Consider the following 14,496-nt stretch of genomic DNA (forward strand, 5'->3'; position numbering starts at 1 on the left):
ACATATGTTCATACAAAAACTTGTACATGAATGTTCATAGCAGCATTATATTCATGTATTTGTTTATCTTTTAGAGAGACGGTCTTGCTCTGTTGCCTAGGGTGGAGTACAGTGGCACAATCATGGCCTACTGCAGCCTCAAACTCCTGTTCAAGCAATCCTCCCACCTCAGCCTCCCAAGTAGCTAGGAATACAGGCACATATCACACCATGCCCAACCAATTTTTTAATTTTGGCAAGATGGGGGGTCTCACTATTTTGCCCAGGCTAGTCTCCAAAGCAGCATTATTTATAACAGCCAAAAGACGGAAACAACCCAAATGCCCATCTCCTGATGAACAGAGAAACAAAATGTGGTATATCTGTACAATGAAACAGTAAGTCATAAAAAGTATGAAGTATTGGCCAGGCAGGGTAGCTCACGCCTGTAATTCCAGCACTTTGGGAGGCCAAGGCGGGCAGATCGCCTGAGGTCAGGAGTTCGAGACCAATCTGGCCAACATAGTGAGACCCCGTCTCTATTAAAAATACAAAAAAATTAGCCGAGCATGGTGGTGTGCGCCTGTAATCTCAGCTACTCCGGAGGCTGAGGCAGGGGAATTACTTGAACCAGGGAGGTGGAGGTTGCTGTGAGATTGCGCCACTGCACTCCAACCTGGGTGGCACAGCGAGACTCTGTCTCAAAAAAAAAAAAAAAAAAAAAGTATGAAGTACTGATGTGTACTACAATATGAATGAACCTAGAAAACATTATGTTAAGTGAAAGAAGCTGGTCACCAGGGACTACACATTTGTATGTTTACCTTTATATGAAATGCCTAGAAGAGGCAAATATATAGATAAAAAAGTCAGTTAGTGGTTGTTTAGGACTGGGGAGGATGGTGAGCTTGCTTGGGCATTAATAGCTAAAGGGTTCAGGGTTTCTTTCTGAGGTAAGGAAAATGTTATAAAATTGACTGTTATAAAATTGCTGCACAACTTTGTGAATATACTAAAACCACTGAATTGCACACTTTAAATGATGGAACAATATGGTATGTGAGTTATATCTCAATAAAGTTGTTACCAAGAAAGCCACATACAGACAAAACAGATAAAAACATGCAGATAAAACAGATATTATAAAAACAATCTATAATATATATCAACCTTAAGAACTTTTGACCAGATGTCACAAAGCACTATTTTTAAGGGAACTGAGTCACCACAGAACTGTGACCCTCTTTCCCCTTTGAGTAGATATTGCCTTTGAAACAGGAAACAAAGGTAGGAATAAAGGGTATTATTTTGATATTTTGAAAGCATGATTTCGTAGGAATACAGTGGGGTAGAGCTTGGATTTTTAAAAAATACATTTGAACAAATTATTTGAAGGTGGAAATGTACAATAACATCTCCAAGTTGACAGTTACACTAAATTTCTGACAATAACATGCTTAGTTGATGGGAATAAACTATTCATTTTGCTTATTCACTGGTAGCTGTAAAGATTGGGCCTATATGGCATGCTAAACTCAGGGAGGTTATAAAGACCTCATACAGCAGGGCCGTAGACATGAAGGCTCATTACTAAATGACCTAAAGACAGCTTACATAAGTGAACTTAGACATGAGGCAGGCCGGGCGTGATGGCTCACGTCTGTAATACCAGCACTTTGGGAGGCTGAGGAGGGTGGATCACGAGGTCAGGAGTTCAAGACCAGCCTAGTCAAAACGGTGAAACCCGAATTAGCTGGGCATGGTGGTGCATGTCTATAATTTCAGCTACTCAGGAGGCTGAGGCAGAAGAATCACTTGAACCCAGGAGGCAGAAGTTGCAGTGAGCCAAGATCGAGTCACTACACTCCAGCCTGGGCGACACAGCTAGACTTCATCTCAAAAAAACAAAAAAACAAAAAACAAAAAAACAGACATGAGGCTAGGGAAGTGGCTGGTATTGATTACAGAGGCCCCAAGAGAAAGGCTTTCTTTCTTGCTATAATGTTTGGCATTTTGGAAGGGATGGGCAGATACCCTTATATGGACAGGTGTAATCCATCCTGTCAGGGGCTAGAACACTCAGGTCCCTGAGAGTGTGAAGCTAAACTGCAGCGGGGAAGAAAAATGGTCTGTCCTCTGATGCTCTCCCTGGTCTTCCAGGAAAAGAGATCTAGGCCTGCTGAGAATGGGGAGGGGGAGGGGGAGGGGAAGAGTTAAAGGCCTCCTTTGTATCTTGACCTGATGAGAGAAAAATGACAGAAGCCAGTTCTCACAGCAGCGGTGGCTGCAGAGCAACACAGTCCAGGACAGGGAGAGAACTGAGTAGGAAACATACACATGACAAGAAGCTGCATAAATGGCAAGGCCTAGTGTAAAATGAAAATGCGGGTGCCTTGTTCATGAATTACTAATAATTTCAGAACAGTGACAGCAGAGCATTACACCAAACATGGGGCTCTTCTACATGCAGGGATCTCTACAACTGCATAGGTCATATCCCCCTTAAGTCAGCCCTGATTTCTGAGCAGCGAAAGCGGTGGTAGCAAAAATTCAGAAGGCAAAGGAAAGTTACAAAGCAGAAAACCAAGATCATGTAAAATCCCGCTACCACTAAGATTTTAGTGTATATAACCATGTACATCCCAGAGAATTTTCTTTATTTTTTGTTGAGATGAGGTCTCACTATGTTTCCCAAGCTGGTCTTGAACTCCTGGCCTCAAGGGATTCTCCCATCTTGGCCTCCCAAAGTGCCTCCCAAAGTGCTGTGGTGGCATAAGCCACCACACGCCCGGGCACCTAGAGATTTTTCTGCATACAAATATACACGCAGATATTTTCCATATCCATATATACATGTAGATATTTATATTTATTCATATAATGTTTTGTATATTGTACATTCTCTTCTGTAGCTTTTTAAAAACTTATTTTGGAGAGCTTTCCAAAATATTAAATAAAAGTAGATCATTTTAATCTATTATATACATTATAGAACATAGAGATCCATGTTCCATTTAACCAAAGCCCTATTGTTGGGTTTCTAAACAGTCTTAGGTTTTTCATTATTACAAATTACGTTCATTGAGTATCAACTGAGTTGAACAAAGACTGAATAAGACAATCAATACAAAGCCCTCCACAGAGTACTTGGCATCTAACAAGCACTCTATCAATGTTAGTGATTTTTTAAAATATTGTGTCCTGGCCGGGCGCAGTGGCTCATGCCTATAATCCCAGCCCTCTGGGAGGCAGAGAGGGCGGATTACTTGAGGTCAGGAGTTCGAGACCAACCTGGCCTCGAACAACATGGTGAAACCCCGTCTCTACTAAAAATACAAAATTAGCCGGGCGTGGTAGAAGGCGCCTGTAATCCCAGCTACTCAGGAGGCTGAGGCAGGAGAATCGCTTGAACCCAGGAAGCAGAGGTTGCGGTGAGCTGAGATCACGCCACCACACTCCAGCCTGGGCGACAGAGCTAGACTCCGTCTCAAAAAAAATAAAATAAAATAAAATATTGTGTCCTGTGTAAAGGCTGAACTAATTTACGTTCCCAACAGCAGGGTAAAAGGGATTGGTTTCCCTAAATCCTTGCCAATTCTTTTTATTTTTGCCTTTTGTGCTTCTATGAATGGTCTGTTCATGTTCTTTGACAGTTCTCCTAATGGATTCCTCATGCTTTTTAAATTTTAATTTCTGTATTGGGGATGGATATCAATCCTTCATCATAGGAATAATAAGTACTTTTTTTTTCCTTAAATATAATTAACTTAAGACTTACCTCCAGTTCCTAGGACCTTCAGGAGCTCAAAATTTTCTATTCCCACCTTCTCAGCATGTCCTGTCAAATTAGCTAAAAGAAAAAAAGAGGAAAAAAAACCAAGAGGGTCAGCAATAGAAGGAGGCTCCTGGGGGCTTCTTGTGTACCAGCGACGCTCTATTTCTTGACTTGAGTGATTAACCAGGCTTTGCTTTATAATTATTTGTTAAACAGTATAGCATATTTTGCATAAATTTCTGTATGTTATGCATTACAATAAAACTTTTTTTGGAATTTAGGAACTATATATATCATTTGTACCAAATATTAACATAAATTAAAGTGTTTATTAGACTCTCTACTGACCAATATACTCCAAAAATAAATAAAAATTCTAATATGTAGATAGATACATAGTGGGGAAAAAACTGGATGGATTGAGAAGATGTATTTATGATTCGACAAACATTTACTGAGTATCTATTAAATGCCATCCCCAGGTTCTAGGGTAAGTTCTAGTTCCATTTCTGCCACTAAATACCTGGACACGATATAGTATGCATTCGTCACTTCAATACTCTATGTCTCCATTACTACATCTCTGAAATGAAAGTGTTGGTCTCAATGAACTCTAGGATCCCTGTCAGCTCTAAAATTCTAGGACTATGTTTAAAAATATAAACTCTTCAAAAATATATTGTCTTGAATAAATAAAATTAGGATCTCTTATAAATTAGCATTTTCCATAACATATTCCATTGAATTCTAGTCCTATCCTATAATAGGTGTTCTGTTTGGGGGAGATGTGGAGAGCAGAGTGCTTTGGTAGAATAAATGTGGAAATGGTTGGCTTAAACAAAGTTAAACGATTTCTTTACTGCTGAACCTTACAGATCCTGTATTATGAAAATATGCATGTAGATCAAGACAAAGATACTACATTTGTGGATTTAACCACAAAATTACTTTTTAAGGTAGTATCTATTAACATTATGTGAACTAGTACTCTGTAGAAGTGGTTAAGAAAGGCTTGATCCAAATCCTAATTATGCCACTTAAAAGCTGTGTGACCTTGACAAATTACTTGTCTGTGTCTCAGTTCCCAATAATGTAAAATGGGCATAAAAACACCTATCCTCAAAGCATACTGATATCTGTGATTTACTTTGAAATGCATTTTTTAAAATAAGATAAATTTATAAATAAATATAGCTATGAACACATATGTCAAAAGCAAATACAACAAAATATTAATTGCAGAATTTAGGTAGTGAGTATAAGGGTATTCAACATACAATTTTTTCAAATTCTCTGTATATTAGAAAATGGCCATTATAAAATGACAGAAAACAAAATAATACCCACCACATAGAATTTAATGAGGATTAAATGAATCAAATTTATATGGTGCTTGCTGTGTGCCAATAAGCAGTATAAGTGTTTGTAAATAAATTAATGCTTTGGGACTACAACTTTAAGAAAATAAAACTCAACTAAGAACTTTTAGAATGAAAAGCTTTGGGGCATAAATAATTTCAATGTCTTTCCAAAGTTTAACTAAACTCATAATTTAAAATTTTTAAAAATTGTGGTCAAAAACACATAACATAAAATTTACCACCTTAACCATTTTTAAGTATACAGTATTGTTAACCATATGTACGTTGTTATGCAACAGATCTTTAGAACCTTTTCATCCTGCAAAATAAACTATATCCACTGAACAACAAGTGCCCTCTTCCCTCTTCTCTCAGCCCTGGGAACCACCATTCTATTTTCTATTTTTAAGAGTTTTACTATCAATGTATAATTTTATAGTAAGAACAAGTCAATGTACATGGCCCAGCCTAGAGTTCACATTGACATCAGTATAGATCTAAAATGAATATCAAAAACATAGGTAGTATTCTAAAATAAACGATGGCTTATCTTTAATATGTCAAGTAGATTTTATAAAAAGCCAAACTCATAAGAGACAACCACTTTTGAAACAATGATTTGGCTCTCTTCTAATGTTAAATTCTATTATTTTATTATGTAAAAAAGCTTAAGAGATTATTAAAGAGTCATGTGTCAAAAATAATTACTCCTGGTTCTTACTATTAGGAATCCTTTTTTATTTACTGAGATATGTACAAGCCCAGCTTTCCAAAAGCATTGTTCATATACTAGATTATATCTATATTTATATTTGCTTTATATTTATATATTACTTATCTATATTTGCTGCTACACTAAGAAGATAAGGAATTATTTTTTGATACACAGAATTAACTTTCATAGGAAATTAAAAGAGGTTATAAATTAATTACACTTTCTTTTACAAAGTATAGTACCCAGGAAACCCTAGTCATTCACAAAGGTTGTTCAGATGATCTGTGAAGGGCTGTTTTTGTTCATAATCTACTACCTCTATTATTTTGTTTCTGACATAAATTAACACTTTGGCTGCTACAGGAGCTCAAGTCTTCTCCAACCTCCTATCCCCAGGGCTCCAGATGAAGGGTGCCTTCTGTACTCAGGGTTGAAGGTTTCCAGGTGATGAGAAGCAGCTCAAGGTATGTTCTCTTTGGCTCCTCCTCTCATTAATTTAGCAGCTGAGAATTTCATTTACTCTTTTTATTGCTTTTCCACCAATACTGTTCCCAGGTGGCTGGTAGGTAAGGCAGAGCTCTTCTTTCTCCCATACCTCAAGTCCTAGGTCTTAGGAAAACTCAAGAATGCTGGTCCTGAAAAGAGCTTAGCCCTGGGCTTATGAAGAAAAACCACTCTCTTCCACCTCAAGTTTCTGATAGAGTTTAGATTTCTTGGAATTTTCTTGCTTAAGAATGGCAAGATTCCAGTAAACAATCTTAAAGGGTATCTGCACAGGGCAAAGGGACAAGTAAGTCCTTAAGCAGGTCCATGTGATCCAGCCCAGCTCACCAAGGTCAAGGTTTCAGTTTGGGGTACAGAACCAAAGATCAAGCTTGCTATCATGTATTCCTTTATTTTGTCTTCATTTTCTTGTTTTTTGTTTTGTTTTTTGATTTTTTTGAGACGGAGTTTCGCTCTGTCGCCCAGGCTGGAGTGCAGTGGCGCGATCTCAGCTCACTGCAAGCTCCGCCTCCCGGGTTCACGCCATTCTCCTGCCTCAGCCTCCGGAGGAGCTGGGACTACAGGCGCCCACCACCACGCCCGGCTAATTTTTTGTATTTTTAGTAGAGACGGGGTTTCACCGTGTTAGCCAGGATGGTCTCGATCTCCTGACCTCGTGATCCACCCGCCTCAGCTTCCCAAAGTGCTGGGATTACAGGCGTGAGCCACCGCGCCCTCACTTTCTTAATCTCACCTGGGAACCATGCAGTTGAAACTATGATAGGGTAGGATACAGAAATCTTAATCCTTACAATAGTCCTCAAAGTTATTGTCTGAGACTGTCAGATAACATTCCTTTGGTTCTTGTCTTTGCTCAAAGGAAAAATTAAAGACATCTGAGCACCAAAAATCTATAGTTAACGTATTTTTAAATTTTACTAAGGTACAACTTACATACAATAAAATTCACTTATTTAAATGAACAGTTTGATGAATTTTGGTAATTGTACATAGTCATGGAGCCACCACCACAAGCATGATATAAAACAGTTCCAGGCCGGGCGCGGTGGCTCACGCCTGTAATCCCAACACTTTGGGAGGCCGAGGCGGGTGGATCACGAGGTCAGGAGATCGAGACCATCCTGGCTAACACGGTGAAACCCCGTCTCTACTAAAAATACAAAAAAATTAGCCGGGCGTGGTGGCGGGTTGCCTGTAGTCCCAGCTCCTCGGGAGGCTGAGGCAGGAGAATGGCCTGAACCCGGGAGGCGGAGCTTGCAGTGAGCCAAGATCGCGTGCCACTGCATTCCAGCTTGGGCGACAAAGCGAGACTCCGTCTCAAAAAAAAAACAAACAAAAACAAACAAAAACAAAAAAACAGTTCCATCACCCTGAAAAGTTTCTGTTCCATTACCCTGAAAAGTTTCTGGATGTCCTTTTGAAGCCAATCACTTCCCTGGTAACTAATAATCTAATTCCAGTCATTACAGTTTTAGCTTTCCTAGAATTTCATATAAATGAAATCATGCAATACATAGTTTCTTGGCTTTCAACTTCATTTACTTAGCCTACAGTCTTTGAGTTTCATCCAGGTTTTTGACAGTCTACTATTTTTCCACCAGAATCTTCACAGTGTGGGCTGTACTTAGCCTTTACTTTACTTCAACTACTGCCATCATAAATTAATCTAAAAGAGTAAAATAAAAATTTAAAAGGTGATATGATATAGGCCCATCTCAGAGCTCTTGAACTTAGCAACCATATTTTTTGTTGTTGTTGTTGTTGTTTTTTGCCCCTGTTCCTGACTCTGAGTCTTTTCCATTACATCTACTGGCAAAGTAAGTAAACACACATATGAGAGCAAACCAGTAGTAAGTAGTATCATATTTAGGCATGGGGGAGTATTTGTCCATTATAAAGATTTTTTTCACTGTGTTAATGACAAAACACACAAGAAGAAATGGTAAATATCATATTATATAGAATCCTAAGCAATAAAAAACACATATTTGAGCATGTGAGTCTAGGTGTCTAAATAGTTTTCATTCCTATGCTATTATTTTGTCATTGTGATTAAAGCTTTTGTGCATGAAAGTCTAAAAATAAATCACATTTCTCTTAATTGTTAACCTAAGAACAAGAGCTCAAACTTCTCTACAATAATATTAACAGTATTAGAACAAGACTTATAATATTTACACATTTATTTCACCCTACAGGTGAAATAAAACATCAACCAATTGCTGAAATCTGTATGTGTGAGTCATTCACATGCTTTAGTAAAGTCCAAAATATGCTGCTCAGATGATGTGGAGCTACCTGCATGCCTAGGATCAGACTGTGCCAGAAACAGGCCTGTTAGAATTGTACACTGTCTTTCTTCACACTCAAAAGGAGATGGTACTTTAGTCTAGTTGTGGGAAAAAAGGACTTTTGCTCCTTTTCCTATGCCAGGCATGCCTTTGCCCAACCCCCTTTCTAGTTCTCCCCAAAGGTAAGAAACGTGACTAATTCTGGAGTCCAAAACTCCAGATGGGCACAATTAATAGGTAGACTCACTGTGTTAAAAGATCAGCCTCCCCACAAGGCCTCTTTGGTTTTTTTGCCTCAAATTTCTTCCATGGCCTGACAGATTGGCCATTCTCTTGCACTTCTCCCTTCAACATACATAGTAGTTAGCTAAGCAGATTCAGGGGTTCTCCTGGGACCTGGTTCTATGATCTGAATGTTTGTATCCTCCAAAATTCATATGTTAAAATCCTAATCTCCAAAGTGATGGTATTTAGAGATGGGGCCTTTGGGAGGTAATCAGGTCATTAGGGTGAAACTCTCATGATGGATTCAGTGCCCTACAAGAAGAGACAGGACAGATTATGCTTCCTCTCTCTCTGCTTTCCCCATGCAAGGACACAAGAAGACTGCCATCTGCAAACCAGGAAGTGGGCCCTCACCAGACACTGGAGCTGCCAGCACCTTAATCTTGGAATTCCCAGCCTTCAGAACTGTGAAAAATAAATGTTTGTTGTTTAAACCAGATAGTTTATGGTGTCTTTGTTAAAGAAACCTGAAACTAAGACACCTGGTGTTTCTTCTCCATTCTAACCTTTTTTTTTTATTTTTTAGTAGAAACAGGCTTTCACCATGTTGGCCAAGCTGGTCTCGAACTCCTGACCTCAGGTGATCCGCCTGCCTCAGCCTCCCAAAGTGCTGGGATTATGGGCATGAGCCACCGCACCCGGCCCATTCTAACCTTCTAAGTCACACACCTGAACATGCTGGTCTCAAGATTATAATTAGATGTAGTTGGAAGGGAAGTAGGACACCTCACTTAGGCCTTAAACCTAAACTACTGCACCAATGCAGCTTCTACAGAAGAGTTTTACATTGGTGTGTTGGATGTTTGCACAACTCTTATTAAATTTGTTACTCTGATTCCCACCAGCTACTTGTGCCTTGCAGATGGATCACTCATGACTCTGAGGGAAAAGAGGGGCCTGGGAGAGCAGAGTTTGGGCATTTGTGGATGTCTGACTATAACAGCATAGTGGCACCAAAACCTTACCTTCAGCCTCTAAATCCTAACTTAGAAAAATATTAACTCCTTCCCATAGAAAGAATGCCTTATGAAAACTTTTGACAAATATACAAAACAACAAAGAGTATCAACAAACTAAAAACTTAGAATAGAGCTAATCAACTGGTACACAGGAGTACGACCATATCAGTTATTTGTTTCTGGTGTCAATTCTGATGACTACATGAGTTGTTAAATATTAGTAAATTTGGACTAAATCAATAAATATTTTAAATCTTTTCAAGGTCTACTTCAGGCTTATCTCTGTTGTGAATCAGCTTAAACCATGCTCCTCTCAAAAGCTCTTAGAATTTTTTTATATTAATGCCTTAAGTTTAATCATTTAGGGAAAAAGAGGTGTAAATAGTTTTAATGCTCTCACAAAGCAATTTTAACCATTTTTTCCATGAATTTTGTGAAATCCCCTCACAGGTACCTTTTCACATTCCCATCAACAGTGCAAGAGGGTTCCAATTTCTCCACATTCTGTCCAATACTTACTATTTTGTGTTTTTTTTGGTAGTAGCCATCCTAGTAGATATGAGGTGGTGATTGATGTAATTTTAAAAACAGTAAACTTAAGGATAAAAGGAAAATTGTCTTTTCCTTCAGATTTAAATAACTTTGTTGTTGTTTTCTTCATAAAATTATCCAGGTTCACTGTTTTTTGAAAAAATAGGCCTAAAGCAGACCTTAAAAATCTCCCATAATCCCAACACTCAAAGGTAACTATTGTTAACCCTTGGCATGGTCTTCCAGGATTTCAGCCACAAACCTATGATTGATAAATGGCTTCCTAACTTTCTAAGCAATTCTATTGTAAGTATAATTTGTATAATAATTTTTTAAAGTTGTGAGATGTTTAACTTGGAACTTCCCACTCCTATGGAGGAAAATGATCAGTAAAAATGCATTTTTCACTCTGTTGCCATAGTTTCAGCTAAGCTGCACAAATGTAATTGCACAGAGCATGTGCTGAAATCATTTGATTAGATCCAATGATTCACTTATGTTAAAGGCTTAATTTAAAAGCACTTTTATAATTAAGGTAGAAATAAAGAGAACAATAATGCTTTTGAAGCCATTTCAAATACATTTCACAGTATATGACTAAGGCACTCATATGCCACATTTTATTCAATGAATTAATCATTTATTAAACTTGAAATAAGATATGAGAAATGTAAGTTAATAAACAGGCCTGTGGAGTATGTGGACATGAAGGAGAATATCATGTGAAGCTGGTTAGAAAAGCTCATTGAGAATACAGGTCCCCATTTACTCAACAGTCAAGAGTGCCTACTAAAGGCCAACGTTCTGGGCTACGTGTTAGGTCTTTAGCTAAGAAGTACAGGATTTGTACTGGCAAAAAAATGAGAGGATGGCTGGGAAATTCTGGACTGGAAGAACAGCTGGGGCAAAGGTATAAGTAGAAATAACTATGTTACTACGAGAGAATAATAAAAAGACTGTTCTAACTAGCTATAATGAATTTATGTGAGAAAAACATAACATAAAATAGGTATATGGAACTAGCTGGCACAAAACCTGGAATGCCAGACTAACTAGTTTTAATTGAATCCATAAGTAATAATGGCTCTTCACTACATAAAAGTAATGTTTTAGAAAAATTCTCCTGGCAGTAATGTACAATGTGCATAGAAGCAAGGAAAAATGATTGCTAAAAAACAATGAGGTATTGCAGTAAAAAAGATGTGTACTAATGAGGGTCTGGTCTGAGTAAAAACTAGAGGAAAGAGTGAACCCAAGAATCACTGTAATGCTCAGTTTAAGAAACATTCATTGAATACCTGTCTTGGGTGCTGAAACTACAAAAGGCACAGGACAGGGTCCTCACTTTCAAAGATAAATTAACTCAATTTCTGTTCCATTTTTTTCCCTATTGGCCCCTGCTATGGTGTGAATGTTTCTCCTCAAAATTGTATGTTGAAATCTAATCCCCAGTGTGTTGACATTAAGAGGTGGGGCCACTGGAAAGTGATTAGGTCACTAGGGCAGAGCCCTCATGGATGGGATTAGTGCTCTTATAAAAGAGGCTAGAGCGAGCCTGCTGGCCCCTTCCACCATGTGAGGACACAGCTAGAAAACATCATCTATGAAGCAGAGAGCCCTCACCAGACACTGAACCTCCTGGTGCCTAGAACTGTGAAAAATAAATTTCTGTTGTTTATAAATTACCTAATCCAAGGTTGCTGGGCTTTTTCTTTTAATAGAGACCGAGTCTCACTATGTTGCCCAAGCTGGTCTCAAACTCCTGGCTCATGCAACCCTCCCTCCTTGGCTTCCTAAAGTGCTGGAATTACAGGCATGATGCCTGGCCATGTCTAAGGTATTTTAATTATTGTAGCCTGAACAGACTAAGACAGCCCTATATCTAAAGCATAAGAAATGCAAGTCTGGTGAATGGCAGTGTTACCAACAGAATAAGGAAGTCAAAAGTGGAAGTTTTTTGGTTTCAACACTGATTTTGAAGTAATGGCAGAAAAAAACCCCAAAAGAGCTTTCATGTAGGCAGCTCTAGACAAGGAACTAAAGTTCTGCAGAGACATCATGCACAGAGTTACTAGGAGAAAGGCAATGGCTAAAGCTTTAAGACGAACGCCCTTCAAGAGACCACAGGAAAGGAAAGGCAAGTCTTGATGATTACCTAGAGTTATGAGGCAAGAAGAAAAAGAGCCAGAGAAGTGGTTCAACTAACCATGTATGAAATTCAAAGAAAGAACATCAAAAAAGAAGTATCAATGCAGTCAAATGCAGCAAGAAGGTGGAAGTGCATGAAGACTGAGACACTCTAATTTGGTTAGGTCAACAGCGATTTTTTTTTTTTTAAGAACCATTAATAGGGGAAGAATGAGAAAAAAAGCCAGATTTCAAAAAGCATAATGAAGGAAGTGAATGTTTACTACATTTTTTACTAAATTTTTGAAAGTTTACTAAACTTTACTAAATTTTTTAAAGTTTAAAAGGAGGAGATATTATTTTTAAAAATAAAACAGTCAAAACAGAATGCAGATTATTTGTATGATGACCTACCTTGACATACCATGACATGACTGTTAAATAGGATAGTGACCACAGAAATGACCCCCTTTGAACTATAAAGTCAAACAGCACTGGCTGGACTCTAACCATTCAGGCTGTAAGCTGGGGAGCTAGAAAATTCTTCCCAGAATAAAAACAAGCTAGCTCCAAGAACCATGGGTTTTACAAGGAGATTTCTTTTTTTTTTTTTTTTTTTTTTGAGACGGAGTCTCGCTCTGTCGCCCAGGCTGGAGTGCAGTGGCGCGATCTCGGCTCACTGCAAGCTCCGCCTCCCGGGTTCACGCCATTCTCCTGCCTCAGCCTCCCGAGTAGCTGGGACTACAGGCGCCCGCTACCACTCCCGGCTAATTTTTTGTATTTTTAGTAGAGACGGGGTTTCACCGTGTTAGCCAGGATGGTCTCGATCTCCTGACCTCGTGATCCGCCCGCCTCGGCCTCCCAAAGTGCTGGGATTACAGGCGTGAGCCACCGCGCCCGGCCTACAAGGAGATTTCATAGAGCCATAATATCCCGGATCATCAAATTGTTCAATAACATTGCAAGTCACATCTAACCTTTTAAGGATGGTTTGAAACCCCTAATGTCAATGTCAAAATGGGCATCTAACAGCCCAAATAAAAATCCAAGCCTCAGCATAAAAGTATGTGAATAGAAAAGCTTAAGCCTAAAATTTACACAGGAAGGTTGCATTATAGGGGTGTGGATGGAAAAACAAAACAATAACAATTCTGTTCAAGGAATGAGGGTATAATGAAAAGGAATACAGGGGAAATGGGAAAGAATCATATGAAACTTTTTTCCAACTTAAGACAGATGACAGAGAAAACCCATGGGAAAATGGAATGTAGGAAAGGCTAGAAAAAGTAGAGATGGGGGGGTGGTTCCTAAGGGAGCAGGTTCTTCAGGCAGTGATAAATAATGGGATCCGGGACAGAAGGGACTCAAGAATTCAAGAACAGAGAGAAGGATATGTTAAGGTGTCAAGGGCAGGAAAAAAACAAACCATAGGCTTTCTCACCAACACAAATGGTCTCTGAAGGAAGTACCAGAGAAGCAGTACCCTGGAGCAACAATAGAATGCCTCAGCAGTCAGCTTGGCTAAAAACACACCTCAGAAGATGAAATGAGATCTATGCAAAGTCACCTTACGAAATACAAATCACTGTATGCAGATTAGAAGAACTTGAACTTTCCTAATCAAAAGAACAAAAATGTGTAAAAGAATGGACAACAAAAGATAGACTGGACAAAATGGAAACTAAAAAACAGGCCAGGCACGGTGGCTCATGCCTGTAATCCAAGCACTTTGGGAGGCCGAGGCGGGTGGATCACGAGGTCAAGAGATCGAGACCATCCTGGCCAACATGGTGAAACCCCGTCTCTACTAAAAACACAAAAATTAGTCAGGTGTGGTGGCAGGCGCCTGTAGTCCCAGCTACTCAGGGGGCTGAGGCAGAAGAATCGCTTGAACCTGGGAGGCAGAGGTTGCACTGAGCTGAGATCGCGCCACTGCACTCCGGCTTGAAGACAGAGTAAAACTCTGTCC

At 39.0% G+C, this 14,496-nt stretch overlaps 1 protein-coding gene across 3 annotated transcripts in view; it reads right to left on the reverse strand.

Annotated features, from left to right (window-relative positions):
- Positions 1 to 14,496, reverse strand: part of RPS6KA5 (ribosomal protein S6 kinase A5) — a 188,690-nt gene that overhangs the window by 125,469 nt on the left and 48,725 nt on the right. For all 3 annotated transcript variants that reach the window (XM_016926595.4, XM_016926591.4, XM_016926594.4), the window contains exon 2: positions 3,758 to 3,829. Coding sequence is in view for 1 of the 3 variants with exons in the window: in XM_016926591.4 (XP_016782080.1) it covers positions 3,758 to 3,829 (72 nt within the window). In the remaining 2 variants the exon portion in view is untranslated. The remainder of the gene's footprint in view (positions 1 to 3,757; positions 3,830 to 14,496) is intronic.

The sequence above is a fragment of the Pan troglodytes genome, chromosome 15, assembly GCF_028858775.2.
Source record: "Pan troglodytes isolate AG18354 chromosome 15, NHGRI_mPanTro3-v2.0_pri, whole genome shotgun sequence".
Taxonomy (NCBI): domain Eukaryota; kingdom Metazoa; phylum Chordata; class Mammalia; order Primates; family Hominidae; genus Pan; species Pan troglodytes.